The 17,893-nt window shown below is 44.8% G+C and overlaps 1 protein-coding gene across 1 annotated transcript in view; it reads right to left on the bottom strand.

Annotated features, from left to right (window-relative positions):
• Positions 1 to 17,893, bottom strand: part of LOC129345769 (NAD(P) transhydrogenase, mitochondrial-like) — a 65,651-nt gene that overhangs the window by 1,270 nt on the left and 46,488 nt on the right. The window contains exons 17-21 of the mRNA XM_055002998.1: positions 11,416 to 11,595; positions 10,254 to 10,413; positions 8,223 to 8,304; positions 6,471 to 6,589; positions 370 to 485 (exon numbers count right to left, since the gene is read on the bottom strand). Coding sequence (XP_054858973.1) covers positions 370 to 485; positions 6,471 to 6,589; positions 8,223 to 8,304; positions 10,254 to 10,413; positions 11,416 to 11,595 — 657 coding nt within the window. The remainder of the gene's footprint in view (positions 1 to 369; positions 486 to 6,470; positions 6,590 to 8,222; positions 8,305 to 10,253; positions 10,414 to 11,415; positions 11,596 to 17,893) is intronic.

Genomic DNA, 17,893 nt, shown 5'->3' with positions numbered 1-17,893 from the left:
GCCTCCAAGAGCACATCATAATAACTGCTTGGTAATAAACGGAGTGCCAAGGCAACATGGCCCTGCTCATGATGACACTGCCCAGGCACCCAGCTGGTGCTCTGCCCGGTCCAACCTATTTATTTGCAAAAACGGGACCTCAGAATACTTAATTTTTAAGGCCATTGAGGGATTTGGCTGACTTCTCAAATGGTTTCACAATAGTTACTCTTAGGCACACAACTTTTCCTGCTGGGGAAAAGGTCTTCTGAAGTGCCTCAGGAAATCTTTCTCTCCCAGTCGGAAAGTTAGCTCTTCTTGCCCTGACGGAGAAAGATCATTTCATAGTCAAAGGAAACGCCATCTGCCTCTGTAGTCATCACCACTCACCTGCTTGGCTTTCCAGACCTCCAGGACAGGCATACCAGCTATAATCGAGTTCGGATCTTCCTGGGCTGCAGAGTTCACAGTGTCATTGGCACCAATTACCAAAGCCAGGTCTGTGTCTGAGAGAGAAAGAAAACTCATTGCAAAGTAAAAAATGTTTCGAAAATTGAGGGAGCGGGAGACACAACCATCTTTTCTCAAGGCTTTCTAACTCTAACTGCAGAAGATTTTCAGTCCACTCAGAGAGCAGATGCAGATTGATGAGTAGAAAAATGGTGGATAAAGCACTTGGAATGGATTTGGGTTGCTCAGGGTTGCTTAGGTTGCTTTCTGTCATCAGAGCTTATAAATGCTTAACAGTGAAATCCTGAGCAGATTTCTTAAGTCCCAGTGGGCTTAGACTGGAGTAACTCTGCTTAGGATTTCACTATAAATTACTGAATAAAGAACATCTGGCTTCATGCCCCCTCAAGGGCTTATCAAAATAAAGGATTTGTGGGTAACCTAGCACTTCAAATCCACAATGGGACTCTGCCAGTCATACTGACCACTGCTATTCCAGACAGACTAGCCAGTTCAGTATGAAACTCTTCCAGAAATACAGGTCCTAAGACCAATGACGTGGAAAACTCCTACGTAGTTTTCCACGTCATTGGGTGAACTGACAGTGTGCCTGTTAAATGACTTTGGATGGTTGTAAATGGTTGCTCCTGAGGAAGTCCGTGGGGACGAAGAACTAGTTGGAAATTGCCGGCCTTAGTTCCGGGCACCATTGAAGGTTCCTACTTTTTATCTTGGAACAAACCATGAACTTGTTTAACCAGCTCCTGAAAGGACTTTGATATAGTACAAGTCATTAATTTGCCGCTGCACCCCTTGATCCTCCTGGGGAGGATTCTTGAATGATATATGTAATATAAATTATATGCTGAAACTTGTAAAACGAAGATAAAAATTGGCTGCAATATTGTAATATGCTATATTAAAAGAATGATTATGTATATGTAATATATGATTGATAAATAATTGTTTTCCTGTTGGTCTTAGGACCTATATTTCTGGAAGTGTTACATCGGGAAAAGCCAGTTTTTTTCATGATTAGTTCAGTATGAAAGGCTGCCATGACCTAGCAATGGGTGCTATGTATTGACAAAGCTTCAGGCTAAGCTAAGGCTCATGAAGCCTTCATTACTATTGGTTGTTTCATACTGGCAGTGGCCAATCAGATCTGTATAATAAAGACCAATCACCATACTGGAAATAAGTTACTATGTATATGGATTATGCAAACGAATGATTCTAACTCCTTGTTTTGTACTGGTTGTTGCAAAAAAGGGGTGTGGTTTTCTTATGTATAATTTGGCTCCTGTTGAACCTGGTTTCTGTCTGTGTGCTTCCAGTCTTCAATAAAGTTGCTGTTATAAGCTGTTAATCACAATACTTAATAATGGTAGCCTCAAGTTCCTAGCCCATAGACTAAGGCTTTAAATATTGCTGCCAACACTTAGTGAAACCAGCAGCTGGCGTGTTATGTGCTGAATTAAATTTCAGCGGGGCAGGGTTTCCCGGTCCCACCTGGTTATTACCTGTCCCTGTGACCACCAGAAGCAGAAAAAAAATTCAGAAAAAATGACCAGTTCTGTGCAAATGTTGCCCACTTAATAAGAGTTCTATAGAGATGCAGCATTACTCACGGCCATAGGCCTCCTTATGGTTCAGCACAAAAGCTCCCATGTGCTTTTCTCCACGGCCTGTTGCTTCAGGAAAAGTGAAAGGGGCTGGGCCTCTGCAGCCTAGAACACTGTCTGAACTTTTGTAATTGACTGGGTCCAGCTTTCAGGACTTTGTGCGACTGCCAGTCAAATGCATTAAACATAGGGATTTTTTAAAAAATAAAAGATGTGTTCAACTTGGCCCCAAATAAAAAACAAAGAACGTACCAACACACCATGTTATTTACATAGACTTTGATTGGGGAGTGGGGGAACTAATCCATCTGTCTTCTGTGACAAGAGTCTTCAGGGGCCTTGCATAACATACAAGCCAGATGGACTTTTGCTCAATAGGCATATTTATTTAAAGAATTGCTTGCGCCTGTTCAACCTATCCAAAGGCGCTGGTTATGGTGTCACGGACAGATGGTCGGACTGGACAGGCCTGGGTTCAAATCCCCCCTGACCAGTCTGGACAGTGTCCTTCAGAGCCTGACTTTACACAATTTTTCCTGGCATTGCAAGCAGCTAGGGTTACCAACCTCCAGGTGGAGCCTGAAGATCTCCCAGAATTACAACTGATCTCCAGACAACAGAGACCAGTTCCCCGGAGAAAATGACCACCCTGGAGGGTGGACTGTATGGCATTATACCCTGCTGAGGTCCCTCTTCTCTCCAAACCCTGCCCTGATCAGGCTCCACCCCCAAATTTCCAGGAATTTCCCAAACTGAAGTTGGCAACCCTACATGCAGCAGTAATGGCACATTTCTCTTATTTCTACCTTGCATGAGCCAAGTGCTCCTTGAAAATGCCTAACTCTGCAGAAGCCACATTGGTGCAATTTCTGTTTCTTAAAAACTAAAGGTGGAGTGAGGGAGGGAGGAAAGAAGCAATAGGAATCAGGACTCAGTCAGCACAAATTACCCAGTTCATATCCTACATCATCTGCATAAAGAAAGGGGCTGGGTTTTTTAGACACTTCTCCATCAGGCTTATGAACTGGGGCACCATCTCCTAGGCTAATGAATCTCACGGGGTTGAGTTTCTTGGAAGATCCAGCTTAGAGATTAGATAAATCAAGAATTCTAGGTGAGGAGAGTCAATACTGATACATCATATCACACATCCCTTGAAAAAGATATCAAAATGCAATAATCTAAGCTTCTAATGTTGTTTTCATACAGTTTTCTAAGTCCTCTAAGACCAGTTTTGTTGTGCAGTTTTAATTTTTATTATATTTTCTTTTTAAAAATGTATTTTACTTCATTTATACCCCCCCTTTTCTCCTCAATGGGAACCCAAAGCAACATATATCATTCTTCTCTCTTCCGTTATATCCTCACAACTACCCTCTGAGGTAGGTTAGACAGCCAAGCTACAAGTGACGAATGACATTTGCCTGGCAAGTGAACAGACTCACGTGTATTCCTCCCTGTTCACTTGCCATTCACTTGCGCTCCACTTGATCAAGTGGAGAGCAAGCAAACGGCAAGTGAACAGGGAGGAATACACGTGAGTCTGTTCACTTGCCAGGCAAGTGTCATTCATCACTTGTAGCTTGGCTATGAGTGTGTGACTGGCCCAAGATCATCCAGAAAGAATAAGCACTGGGCGTGCGTGTGTGCTTTGCCTATGTGAACAGCTTCAAGAGGTGAGTGTCGGGTTCCTCACCCCTTCTGCCAGGAGGGTAACGGGACCTGGCAACCCTAAGGATGGGGAAGACTTCTCTTGGCAGTAGTACATGTGAAAAGGATCTAGGGGTCTTAGTAGATCATACGCTGAACATGAGTCAGCCGTGTAATGTGGCAGATAAAAAGACAAATGCAATTTGGGGGTGTATAGTGTCCAGATCATGTGAAGTGACGGGATCACTTTATTCTGCTCTGGTTAGTCCTCACTTGGATTGCTGTATTCAGCTTGGGGCACCGCCGTTTCAGAAGGATGTTGACAAGCTGGAATGTGTCCAAAAGGAGGGCAACAAAGATGGTGAAGGGTCTGGAGACCAAGTCCTATAAGGAGAGGTTGAAGGAGCTGGGCGTGTTTAGCCTGAAGAGGCGAGAGGTGATATGACAGCCCTCTTCGTGTGCTTGAAGGGCTGTCACATAAGAGGATGGAGAGGAGTTGGTTTCTCTCACCCCAGAGGGCTGGACCAGAAACAACCAGAATTAAAGCAAAAGAGTTTTCAGCTAAACATTAGGAAGACCTTCCTGATAGTTAGAGAAGTCCCTCAGTGGAACAGGCTTCCTCGGGAGGCATTGGGTTCTCATTCCTTGAAAGTATTTAAGAAGAGGCTAGATGGCCATTTGACAGCAATGATTCTATGACTCAATATGAATGTATGCAGCTTGGGAGAGGGAGAGCATGAAAAGATTAGCTGGTGCTAGGCTCTCATGGTCCTTTCTTACATCCCGATTGCCACTTTTGAGTCAGGAAGGAATTTTTCTCCAGGCCAGACTGGCCAAGGATCCTCGAGGTTTTTTGCCTTCCTCTGGGCATAGAGCAGCAGTCACTGGGGGAGTGGAGGGGCTGTGAATTTCCTATACTGTGCAGGGGGTTGGACTAGCTGACCCTTGGGTTCCCTTCCCACTTGATGTTTCTGTGTGTCTAAGCTTTCATGGAAAGGTGGCATATAAACAGTTGTGTTTGCTGCAATCAATTTCTACAGGAAGAAAAAAAATCAAATAATTCTTTCTTGCCAGGGAACACAAGAACAATTGGTAGTACTTTCCCCTTTTGAAACATAATCATTTTTAGACAGTGGGTTGTGATGTGTCTTCCAAAGTATTTCTATAAAAATTCCTTTTAAATTCCCTCTTTTGGGCTGTATTCTGGTCCCCGCACTCACCGTGCTACCCTTTACTTGAGACAACTCAAGTTAGAAACTTGGAGAGTCAGCACAACAGCTGCTGTGTTCCCAATATAATAGATTGTGATGTTAGTCTGGCGGTCTAAATCTGGCCCAGCACCATCATCAATCCATCACACTGCTGTGAAACTTGACCTTTCAAAGAGCCCTCTCATCCTATAACAGAAGGTCTGAAGTCAGTTGAGAAAGTGTACCGGAGAACAGAACAGTTACTGTGCCAATGCCAACAAAGCCCTAGAGGAAGGGCAACGTTGGCATGAGAAGTAATCATGGATTCTGCCGGTGCTATCCGTGTGGTTTCTTATTACAGGAGCAGACAACAGGGAAGGACAGTTGTTTTCCAGCCAGCCTTGTGAGATTCTCCATGGTATCTGGTTGGCCTCTGCGAGAAGCAGAACGTTGGACCACACAGATTCTGGCTGGATCCAGCAGGACTTTTGTAACGGCATCCACTGATGCAGTGGTGCCTGCCAATGTGTTTCCTGATGGCCACTCTGCTTCTTCCCCCACAAATGTCTCCTCCCTGAAGTAAAATGCCTGCTCTAGTTTTTCTCCACTTTACTGGAGCAGAAGATGTTTCAGAAAAGCCCGGGAGGCACCACCTTTGTGCCCACAGCAATCACCCATTTGAAAACTGCTGCTTCCATCACAGGAGGTTACTCAGCTTGGAACCTCATGAAATTTTGTCATCAGACCTAGCCCCCAAGGCAGACATTTTGTGACTGGCCCCTCCTCACCAATGGCATTTTATTGTGGCACCTACTGCCTGCTCTCCGAATTCTAAAAACGCCCACAGTTCAACAAAGTTGGGGACTCCTGTATTATGATGTTACAGGAATGGCATAGGACTAGACAGTTTGGCGAAGTTGTTAAGAGCAGCAGGACTCTAATCTGGAGAACAGGGTTTGATTCCCCACTTCTCCACTTGAAGGGTGACCTTGGGTCAGTCACAGCTCTTCCAGAACTCTCTGTCCCACCCACCTCAGAGGGTGATTGTCCTAAGGATGATGATAACATACTTTGTAAGCCACTCTGAGCGGGGGTTAAGTTATCCTGAAGGATGGTATATAAATGTTGTTGTTTTTATAGACCACTTGGAAGTGCCCTAACATCATAGTGGGACCAGCTGGAGAAAACCTACTGTTTGCAATGGACAAGTACCTCTTTCCACTAACATTCATGTTGCTGACAGAGGACAGGTGTGCATGTTACTGAAGAGGGATCCATCCGCTTTCATTCATTCCAGGGTACACCATAAATTGTTATCTTGTGGTTTAGTATCAGATATGAGGGTTGCCTTTTCTATGAGGCAAACAAAGCTTCGGCCCTATTGTACTTTCATTCAGGGCCTTTAAAACATATTACCATAAGCTGCACTATCAGCCAAAATACCACTTGAGACAGCGTGATTATACTTTGGCCTAGCTAAAAAAAGCAGAAAATTAAAATTAAAATTCTTGGGACGGCTTGACCAGAAAATAAGCCATATTTTTCTTTTTCTTTTAATTCCATTCTCATTCTTTACCTGGGAAATCTTCATTTATCTCATCCATTTCCAACACCACGTCATAAGGCACACCGGCTTCTGCCAACAGAACATTCAGCTGCCCTGGCATGCGGCCTGCAACCGGATGGATGCCGAACCTGGAAACCAAGAGAGGATAGAATGGTTGCTTTGCATCCAAGACATGCTGAACTAATAATAAAAAATAACTGATAAATGTCAGCAAGGCTCTTCGGGTGGAGACAGGCCAGTTGTAACACTCCCAGTGGAAAAGCTGCAACAACAGTGTGTTTGTGGGGGGTGGGGGGCAGCCAGGGTTCACGAGGAGCTGTTTAACAGGGCAGCAGCATCTTTACCATGTAACACATGGAAGAAGGTATTAATTGCAGCTGTGTGGGTGAGGCACGGGTGATGGGTCCAAGGCAAATATGGTTTCTAGCTGCTGGGTTGAAAACCAGGGGTATGTGCTTTGTTCTATCACACAGCAAGCCACTGGGAGAACCGATATGAGCACTGCTTAGGTAATGTTCTTATATTCTGGAGCAACTGCACAGGGCAGAACAGAAAGTCCCAGGTCTGGTCCCCGGCATCTCCAGATGAAAGGCTTAAGTAATAAATGATGGGAAAGACCTCTACCTGAGACCCCGGAGAGTGGCTGCCAGTCAGAGCAGATAACAATGACCTTGATGGACCTATTGCCTGACTCACTATAAGGTAGCTTTCTGTGTTTACTCACCTAAGTCAGTCACTGGCTCTTCCTGACTGAGAATGATAAAGGATCCCAAGTAAAGAAAGGACTTCGCCCACTGAGCCTGGCTCCTTGGCATCTCAGCTCTGGCTTGCAAGTCCTGGCTTCTGGGGAGCCCATGCGGTGCTGCTGACTTGGACAATGGAGATCTGGGTTTAAATATCTCCTGGGGCCATGAATTTCACTGGGTGACCAAGGGCCAATGATCCTCCCAGGCTAAGCTATTGTGAGGAAGAGAGGCGAGGGGCTGTGGCTCAGTGGCAGAGCATTTGCTAGGCATGCAGAAGGTCCCAGGTTCAATCTCTAACATCTTCAGTTAAAAGGACCAGGTAACAGGTGATGTGAAAGACCTCTTTCTGAGACCTTGGAGAGCTGCTACCAGCCTGAGAAGCCAATACTGAACCAATGGCTTGATTGAGTATAAGGCAGGTTCACGTGATACTTGTGGCAGGAGGCACGTATACCACCATAACTCCTTATAGTCAGCTTCAAGGGGGCTCCCAGATTAACACAATTGGTGCCCTGTTCAAACTGGACTCTTCATTGTGATAGAATTATTTGAGAAGCGTATTTTACAAGGATCCTTTAACATTACTGGCCGTTTGCAACACCGTCATGGCAACAGAGTGGGGCTGTGGTCATGTTCCAAGATGAAGGAAAACCTGGATTCCCAGTGGTCTGGGAGGCAAAAGAAGCAGCATACTGTTTGTTCTGCTGCTGCAGCAGAACAGGGTGGACCGGAGAAAATCTATAAACGAATAGGGTTGTCATCGTTTTAAGGGTCAGAGGCTCCAAGCCTTAAAGAGCTTCAGGACATGCAGAAATCCCACAGGTACCGTTTAACCCCAATACTTCATACCTTTCCCTCCAGGTGGTGTGCAGAGCCCTCCCTTCCATTTATCCTTACAACAACCCTGCAAGGTAGGTTATGCCTCCAAAGGTCATCCGGTCGCCCCAATCCCACTACGACACTAAACCATACAGGCTTTTGGATGTCTGTTCCAGCCTACAAGTTGAACACTTGCCTGACTTTTTTTCCTTGTTCATTCAGCATTTTCACCATGTCAGCAATGGGATACTGGGCTTTGGCAGCACAAAGGCCCCAACCTGCAACAAGGCCAAAAAACAAAGCAAAAAAGTCGGTGCTTAAGCCTGTACTTCACCAGTCCCCCAGTCAGTCTTCATCTCTAAGATAAGTTTGTTCAAAGTGGAGATCGACAGAAATCAGCTTGTTGCCCACTATACATTCTCCCCACCCTATTAGAGCACCACGTGCATTGATGTGGAGGTATGAACAATAACAATGCACAGGTTAGCAATTTTTAATTGGCTTTATCCGGAAATTAATCAAATTGCAACTTTAAAAATGGAAGGGGTTAACTCAGGGCATTGAGTCATTTCACTGTTGTGATGTCGACGTGATGCTCTAGGATTTGAGCAAAATGCTATGATTTTACAGAGAGTCAATGGCCCAAGGGGAGGGACCCATGCCTCCCAGATCACAGTCCAACACTGACCACTACACCACATCAGCTCTCTCATTTTGAAACGGAGGTAACTCCAGCATTTGTTTGGCTAAGAAGAGATTATATACAAGTCCGCAGTGGCCCCAAAATGAGAAAATGATCTACCAGAATGTTTCATAATTATCAGCGCAGATCAATATCTGCCACAGCAAAGAAAATTAAGACAGACATTGAAGTATGGATAAGAAACCAACACAATCCATCTCCAAGAAGCTGAGAAAGAACTGGGAAGTTTTTCCCCCTGTGGTTCTATTGTATTCAGAATACACTCCTTAGTTCCAGATAAAGTCTGTAAGACACCCCCCCCACCCCCCACCTCCACACATGCTTTTCTATTCACCACGGGACAGGAATCTAAGTATCATGATCAACAGGAAATATTTGAGAGCTGTAAGTAAGTGAAGCCAAATTTTTCCAAGAGTGCCTGAAAAACATGCCAGAAGTATTAAATTTTCTCTCTCAACCTGCAGATACCCCCAAGTATATTTGGCATCAGAATGAACTTTAGTGTGTTTGTTTCTCTCCGTGTCACACCTTCTTTCAGAGACCCTAAGTAAAAAAGATCCCTCTTTCTGACTTGGAAGAGATGCACACTGCGGCCCCCGAAGCCAGCAGGGTATACGCTCAAGTCAGGTAAATAGACTATTCAAGATGAGTATTATGGTTTACCTTCTGAAACCCCCCAAACAAAAGACCAGTTCAAATGTCCACACCAAACTCGTCCTGCCATGGCAGCCACACACTCCAGTCTTGTGAGCAGTTCAGTAATCCCCAACAGACATTTCTGTTGAGGGCAGTTTCCGCCATCATTGACATCACGGAATTGTTTGACATTTTTGCTATGAACCCAAATTCATCAAATATGATATGTTTTTGTGGTTTTCTATAAGAGGAGAGGAGGAGAATGCTTATCTGGAGAATTCCAAATCTACTTGACACCGCTTACTGGGGTCATAAAACACAGCTGAGAAATGGACACTTCCTGATCTAACCACAAAAGTTTAAAAATAAACAATGGTCTGCAGCCATTTTGATTTTGTTAGGATATTGCCAGTTCAGCAATCACTAGCAAAAAAACCACAGAAGAACTACAGATTCATTTAGACTTGAATCTCTAACATACAAGGTAAAAAAGCATAATTTATATGCATGTAGGGTGATTTCTACTGTAGAACCCACTCAGAAATTTTCCAGTTTAGGTGAACCTAAACTCATTGGAAACAATATGTTCTTGCTCTTCATAGGACTAGTTCCTCAGGCTTTCTCTACATGATGGGACTAGTCATAGGGCTTAGCAAATATTGTTTCCATTTTTTAAAAAAATTATTTTATTATTTAAAATAGGTATAAGACCCATTGACCATACTTTGGCTATTGAACATTGTCTATTATTGACCATGCTTCAGCTACTGAACAATTTTTCAAAAGATTTCCAGTTTCACAGCCAAACCTAAAACAGGACAGCATAGCCTGAAACTGAACATTGGCTTCTTAGCCCATAGGCATAATCAAACAGCCTTGAACTCTTACCAGGGGTAATGATGATCGAATTCGCTTCTTTTATCATCTCAATAGCTTGATCGATTCCAATTTCTGTGTGTGTGCCAACTATTTCCATAGGCTTTCCACCAGCTGTAGATGAAGTACCATATCCACCCAAAATGACATTAGGCAAAGATCGGTTCATGGCCTTGGTATGAAATAAACATGAATTGGCTTTTGGCAAAAAAGTCAAAGGCTTTAAGTCCACCAGAAGTCACCCCACACTCCATTGTAAAGCATGTCTTTTGGATAATTTCTTCCTGTGTTATCATTCAAGAATATGATCCATCAAACACTGGTGTTATGAAACCTCCATTTTTTCTGGTTTGAGGGATTCCCTCCCCATTTCCACTGTCATTAATGAGGGTTGGATGAATAATCTGCTGCACTCTGCTCTGATTCAAGAAGGTTCATCTTAACAAACCTCTAAGATCAATACCATAACAGACTGGTAAGTTTTAAAACACTTATTTGCTATTGAAAACTGAAGGCATCCCACTTGGTTTTCAACCCATACATACTACAGTAAAAGTCTCAAGGAGAAATTCTTTGGTTCTTCCTCTGTTCCATAACTCTTGTCTTAGCAAGCATTTATTTACTTAGCACATTTTTATCCTGCCCTTCTGCCAAAGAGATCAGGGATTCTCCCCTGTGAGATAAGATTGAGAGAGAATGACTTGCCCATGGTTGCCCAGTAGGTTTCATGCCAAACAGGGGTTTGAATCTGGTCTTAATGCAACACTCTAATGTCTACACCACAAAATATACTCTGAATTTGTTTTCCATTAGAAGTAACCAACAGGTGCAAATGATGATTGTACTTTTATGTCTTGTGAACAACACATTTCTTCATGCCAGAGAACAGCACCATGTTTTGGGGTATGTTTTTGTTTTTAAGAAGTCCTAGCCATAGGTCCCAAGGTATTTTCTGAGGTCATTGACAACCAAGGCAGGTTTGTGTCTGGAAACTGCATGGATGGAAGATTTCCTAGAAACCTTAATTATGCCCGACACCTTGAGTTCCATGGTCGAACATAAAAGACACAAATAAATAAATAAACTGGGAAAGCTATAAAATATAGCCCCGCAGCTCTACCCTCGTTGAACAAAGAAAGACCATGAGGCCCACCATGCACGTTACTTGGCTTACCACACACATGATGTATGATAGGATAGCGCCAGAAGAACCAATTAAGGCACCGACAATAGTCATGAGGTTGTTGTCAAGAAGAAAACCTTCTGCACACAAAGCCCATCCAGAGTAGCTGTTGAGCACTGTGATCACCACGGGCATATCTGCGCCACCGATAGCTGCAGTGAGGGTTACTCCCTGCCAGTTTGCATACACCAAAGGAGAAGAAAAGGATCAAATGAGTTAACTGGATATGTAATTTTTTTAAAAAGAAGGTTAAGGGAGAAAACAAACAAACCCCATAATATGTAGACCATAGAAGCAGAAAAGACGGAGACCACACACGGCCACAACTTAAAATGGACAATTGTCCCTCACCAGTTTGATATCTGAAGAAGTGAGCTGTGGCTCATACTCTACCACAAGTTTTGTTAGTCTTATAGGTTCTACTGGACTCTTGCTCTTCTCTTCAGTTAGCTCTAGAAAAGCCAACACAGATATTGCTCTGTGCCTATGTCTCTATGGTAAAAGTCTTTATTATGCTTTGCAACTGGCAATAAGAATGAGATCCAGCTCAATTTAATCTCAGAACAGGACTGCAGATAACTACCATGGGCAAAAATTTCTCAGGAACCGTATCACCCTATCATGATCCAACTCAAACATTGTATGAAACAAACCATGTAATCTTCCCAGCTCCATAGGCCTCTGGGGTGATTGTGGCCCCTAGAGCTGTCCCCCAAATCCCCTCTCTCAGTGGCCTTGCTCAGAAGTGCCTATGAACACTGAGTCAATACTGGACCCTGCCCGTCCCCGCCAGAGGGAACTTTCTCATGTTACAGCAAGGCAATCAACATAGCTAAACTTCCACTGCTTTTAAGGGCACTTCCTCCTAAAACATCTCTCCAGCCTCAAGGCATCTCTGCTAGATTACTGAAGCCTGTGCTTAGGGCCAAAGAGTTGATAAAGAGACCAAAATGCCATCTAGTATAGCTTAAAAGGTATGGCCATCACCCACCCCCCAATGTGCTATGCCAGCTCCCTGTTGGGAAATACTTGGGGATTTGGGGTACAACCTGGGGAGGGCAGGGTTTGAGGAGGGGAGGGGCCTCAGCAGGGGATTATGCCATAAAGTCTACCCTGCAAAGCAGCCATTTTCTCCAGGGGAACTGCGCTCTGTTGTCTGGAGATCAGTTGTAATTCTGTGAGCTCTCCAGACCCCATCTGGAGGTTGGCAACCATAATTGCAATCCATGCACAGATACTAGATTATTGGCATTAGTAGGATATTAAAAGCAGCTCTTTGTTGCTGATGATGACAGTTTTTGGCATTTGTAAAACCACCTTTCATTTTCAGCGGACAGCGGCCTAAAAATGTTAAAAGCAAACAGATAAATAATGAGCAACAGCTGTTGCCTTCTTGGCATGCTTCTGTAAGCTTCTAGAAGCCTCTGGCTGGCCAGTGTTGGAATCAATGCTGAACAAGATTGACCTTTGGTCTGATTCTACAGGGATCATGCGCTCTTCATTCGTTCTTAAATATTTTCTGGGCTTCTCTCGCTCCTGGGAGGAATGCCTCTTCTTAGCATTCTCTCTCTCTCTCCCAGTTGTCACGATCACCATAATTCTGCCTTGTAGTTTTGGCACTTTTTGTAACAAACTGAAGTCTGCATTGCCTCGACTCTCTTCACCTCTCACTCCTAGCCCTATCTAAAGTCTTTTATCTAACTAAAAATCAGTGTCACAGACCTTGCTGCCTCTGTGCCCTGGTGCCTGAAATATACTCCTCAGGCCAATGCCCTCCTTCATGCCCCATACAGCAGCCTCTTCCTAGTTAACCCTCAGAACTTTGGCATCAGATCTTTCGGGGTAGGTCTGATGTGCGACCATATAATGGTCACACACTGTGGAAGTCAAGCACTTGTCAGTCTTATAACGTCTCTGCTGAGCCTCATCCGTCCTCTCCCACTTTTACTTCTGAGGGCCAAGCTACAAGTGACGCCTGACACTAGTTAGACACTTGTCAGCTTCCCTCAAGTTTTGATGGGAAATGTAGGTGTCATGGTCTTGCAGCTTGGCTCTCTGACTGCTGTCCAATGGACTTTTCAACTGTCACTTGTCCAACATTCCGCCAAGCTGCCTACATTTCCCATCAAAACTTGAGGGAAGCTGACAAGTGTCCAACCTGTGTCAGGCGTCACTTGTAGTTTGGCCCTGAGACTGGGCCATCTTATTAAGGGCCCAGTTATGAGTCTCTCTACATGATACTTCTTACACGAGGATGCTCAAGTGAAGGGAGACGCAATGTTAGCCAGGACGTGTAGTTTAAAAAGACAGAACAGAAGGCTCTGTCAATTTCCTCTCTACAGGAGGGTAGTTTAAAAAGACAGTGGCAGGGATGTTCCTCAGAGGGATTAACAAATTAACAAACCCTTTGAGGAGTGATCAGGCTCTGTCTTTTCAAACTACCCTCCTGTGAAGCGGGGAAATTGACAGAGCTTTCGGCTTTTAAACTACGCTTCCCAGCTAATATTGCGTCTCCCTTCAATTAAGCGTCCTCGTGGAAGAAGTATCATGTACTGAGATTCTGTGTGTAACACACAGTTGGGTGTAGTTTGTTTCCAACTATTTGTTGTTTGACAAGACAGTCGTGAAAACTGCAAACTAAAGAGGAAGGATGGGTGAAGAGGGGTTCTTCACTCTTTTGCCTCAGGTGGTTTGCTAAAAAAAATGCCCCCTTTTTGTCATACAGTGGGAAAGGTACAGGTATCTGAGCATCAAAGCATCTTATTTATGTTTGTGGAACCTCATGGAATTTTGCATCTCAGAGGAGTAGGCCCTATACAACGTATCTCTGCCACGCCACTTCATAGTTCTCTCTCTCTCTCTCCAGTTCATAGTGTTGGATTACATACAACATTGGACTGATTAACCCAATAGCTTATTTTACTACATTGCCCATAGCTAAAAAGTTTTGGAACCTTGCACATGTGTTTTGTGGGATCCTGCAGGGGTTCCGCTGGATTTGTTATGGAATTTCTGTAGAGCTACACAAATATTCTGAAGAAAGCTTTGTGGAGCCCTTGGAACGGGGCCAATTTAACCCCCTTGCTGTTGTTTAGGGGAAGCTGGATTACGTACTGGCTTCTTTGAAATTCAACTAGGTGACACAGATTTTGCTGGTGGTCCAGTAAAAAATATTGTCTTACCTATTTTGTATTTCTTATATGCAAGAGGTAAAACAAGGTCGAATCCACATTACTCATTCTAAGTCGCATGTTCCCCGCATTCCCCACGCAATCCCGAGTGCCGGTCACATTACCTCATTAAACAGACGCATTTCATTCGCATTTCTCCTGAATATGTGGTCACAGGTTTTCAACGGGAGTTTCACAGTGGCCGTGAACGGGCCAATGCGCAATTTATGCGTTTTTTTAAAAAAAAAACCCCTTCCTGTCTCTCCGGCCGTTCTGAGAGTTCCTATTGGCTGATTCAACTTGCAAGTGCTCCGTAGTCTGCAAAAGACTGTTTTTGACTTCATAGCATTGGATTTATTGATTATGCTGTTTCTGAATCAAATCTGGTAGTTTGAAAAATCATTTTGGGGTGAATCCATTCTCAGAACGGACTCGCGAAACTTCCTTTTTAACTGTTTTTTATTTTTTTATTTTATATTACTGTAATATCGAAATTATGAAATATCGAAATAATGACACTCCAAGGAAGTGAAACTTCAGTAAAATTCAGGCACTGAACTGTCCTGCATAGGAAATGCCCACGAAAGCTTCCCACATGCTTCCAAATTTCCAAAAAAGAAATGGGAAAGAGCCATCAGTGCTGTCAGTGGGGGAAAGAGAGGCATCATTATCTTCAATGATGTTTCTTTATAAGGCAAGATCGAAATAACGGAAAAGTGTGCTCAAAAATTTTTTTAAAAAATGGGCGGGGAAAAAAGGTCCCGCCCAAAAAAGCGGTTTTTGAGCGGCCATGTGACCGGAGGGACACGCAAGAAAGATGGATTGGAAGCAGGGATGTGAACGAAGAGGAAAAAATCACGGATTGGAGGCAAACGGAAGATATCCGATAAACATGCGGGTAATGGGTGAATGTGGATTCGACCCAAGACAGTTTATTGGGCCCACCAACAAACACAAGCTCTTTTCCCCACCCTCAGGGTCAGCATCAAGGCAGCAACTACCATCTATCCTAAATTTTCTGGTTTGTGCATAATAACCAGACTTTTCTTTCTGGCAGTTTCACAAGGCAGTTCGTCATATCTATTATTTCACAACTCAGGGCTTGCATCAGCATACCCTAAGATGGGGCAGCTGCCAGGGCTTTGGGGGAGGGGCTACTGGCACTGACCTGCATGCCTTTTGCCCACCCACTAATTGCAAGCACTCTGCCATCCATGCTGCCAGCTATACGCACTGCCCAGCATTGTCAAGAAAAGGGCATGGGAGTGATGAAGGCAGCTCTGGGTGTGGGCAGTGACTCAAGAAGGGGTATGGAAGGATGCACAGACATGTGGATGCACAGCTGGAGGGTCTGGTGGTAGGCAGAGAAGGGAAAGGTAGCTGGGCACTCCCTTCCCATGGCCTCCCAAAATAATAACAACATCAACAACAACTGATTTATATACTACCCTTCAGGACAACTTAACACCCACTCAGAGCAGTTTACAAAGTATGTCATTATTATCCCCACAACAACAAACACCCTGTGAGGTGGGTGGGGCTGAGAGAGCTCCAGAGAGCTGTGACGAGCCCAGGGCCACCCAGCTGGCTTCAAGTGGAGAAGTGGGGAACCTGGTTCTCCAGATTAGAGTCCCAGCACTCTTAACCACTACAGAAAATCTGGAACTGTCACTATTTGTTCAGGCAAAGAGAATCTGCACTGGAGGCTGAAAAATAAGTACATTTCAAGAACTGGCTTGATAAAGATTCTCTGCTACATTCCCCCGACCTGCCAAATACCAGTGCCAGGCAATCTTAAGGAAGTTCGGACATCGAAGATGTGTTCGAAGATGTGTTCTCCAATTTCAACTCAAGGTCCCTTGAGGTCAGCGAGGCTGAAGCAAGGGGCTTGAGCTGGATTTGGAGGCAGAACAGGCAAGACGGCTAATCAGGCAAGAAAGCCAGGCGATACGATGCCTAGCTAATCCTGATATTTGAGTGTGTCCTCCAATCAACTACAGCTGCAATCGTTGCACGCCCCAATTCCCTTTGGCATGAAAAGAGACCTCTGGGTCTGGAGAACCATAAAGTGTATGTTAACATTAATTCTAGCCTGCAAGACCAGCCAAAAGGCTCTCAGTGTAGCACCAGATCCCTAGAAATCTCCCAGCTGCAGACCATGAAATCTTGGGTTCAAGCCCTGACACTAGGCTATGAAAAAGATGGCCTGAACAGTTCTGCTAGTCAGTGGGTCCACAACCTTGTTGGAATTTTGCAAACAGGTAGCAGGTTTGCATACCTCTGGGGATTTTGCAAACAGGTAGCAGGAGCCACCACAAAATGGCTGCCTGGGGTGAGATCACATCAAAATGCAGGAAGATGCCAGCCCAAGCTTCCTCCTACAATGGAGGCAGTTGCTTCTAATGTGTGCTGCCTGAAGACACAAAGGTGATATCTCCTAAATTCTTATGAAACACCTCCTGCTACAGTGACGAGGAAGAAGGGCAGGACTGGCTGGTTGCTTCAGGGAAGAGAATGGGCTTGCCAACCTCCAGGGGCCTGGATATCTCCACGAATCACATCTGATCTTCAGACTGTACTGGTCAGTTCCCCTAGAGAAAAACAGCTGCTTTGGAGAGTGGACTCTATGGTATCACACCCAGTTGAGGTCCCTCCCCTCTCCAAACCCTGCCCTCCCTAGGCTCCCCACCCCCCAAAAAAAATCTCCAGGAATTTCCCAACCCAGAGTTGGCAATTCTAAAAGGAGGGATCCCAGGTACCCACTGGCAGGAGGTTTCAAGCCACCCAGCAATTGCCTGCCACTAGCAGGCACCCCAGGCACAAGCATGGCACAAGTGCTCCCGGCTTAGCTTGGGGTGCTCCCATGGCCAGCGTGATGACATCCCTTCTGGAAGGGATGTCGTCACGTCTGCTGGGAGGAGACATTCACTTTGCGCATGCACAAGGAGGATTGTCCTGGCAAATACTTGGTCCCCCCCCCCAGAAGCGGATAGGGACCTGGCAACCCTATCTAGAAGAGATACTTTTGGAAAGAAGCGAGCAGCAGAAAAATTATTGGTGGGCACCACTATGCTCCTAACGTACAAGGATTAAGCTTGACCATTTCAGCTTGGGGAGGGCAGAATTTGTGTGTGTGGGGGGGGGGGAACCTCAGCAGGCATGGCATGCCATACAGTCCACACTCCGAAGATGCCATTTCCTCAGGGAGACTGATCTCTGCAGACTGGAGACCAGTTACTCCCGGCCCACCTGGCACTTGACAACCCTGTGCAGGATCCATCCTGACTGCTCCTTGTCTG

This window comes from Eublepharis macularius, chromosome 18, assembly GCF_028583425.1.
Source record: "Eublepharis macularius isolate TG4126 chromosome 18, MPM_Emac_v1.0, whole genome shotgun sequence".
Classification (NCBI taxonomy): domain Eukaryota; kingdom Metazoa; phylum Chordata; class Lepidosauria; order Squamata; family Eublepharidae; genus Eublepharis; species Eublepharis macularius.
The sequence above is the reverse complement of the archived record's forward strand: the minus strand, read 5'-3'. Positions and strand labels throughout refer to the sequence as shown.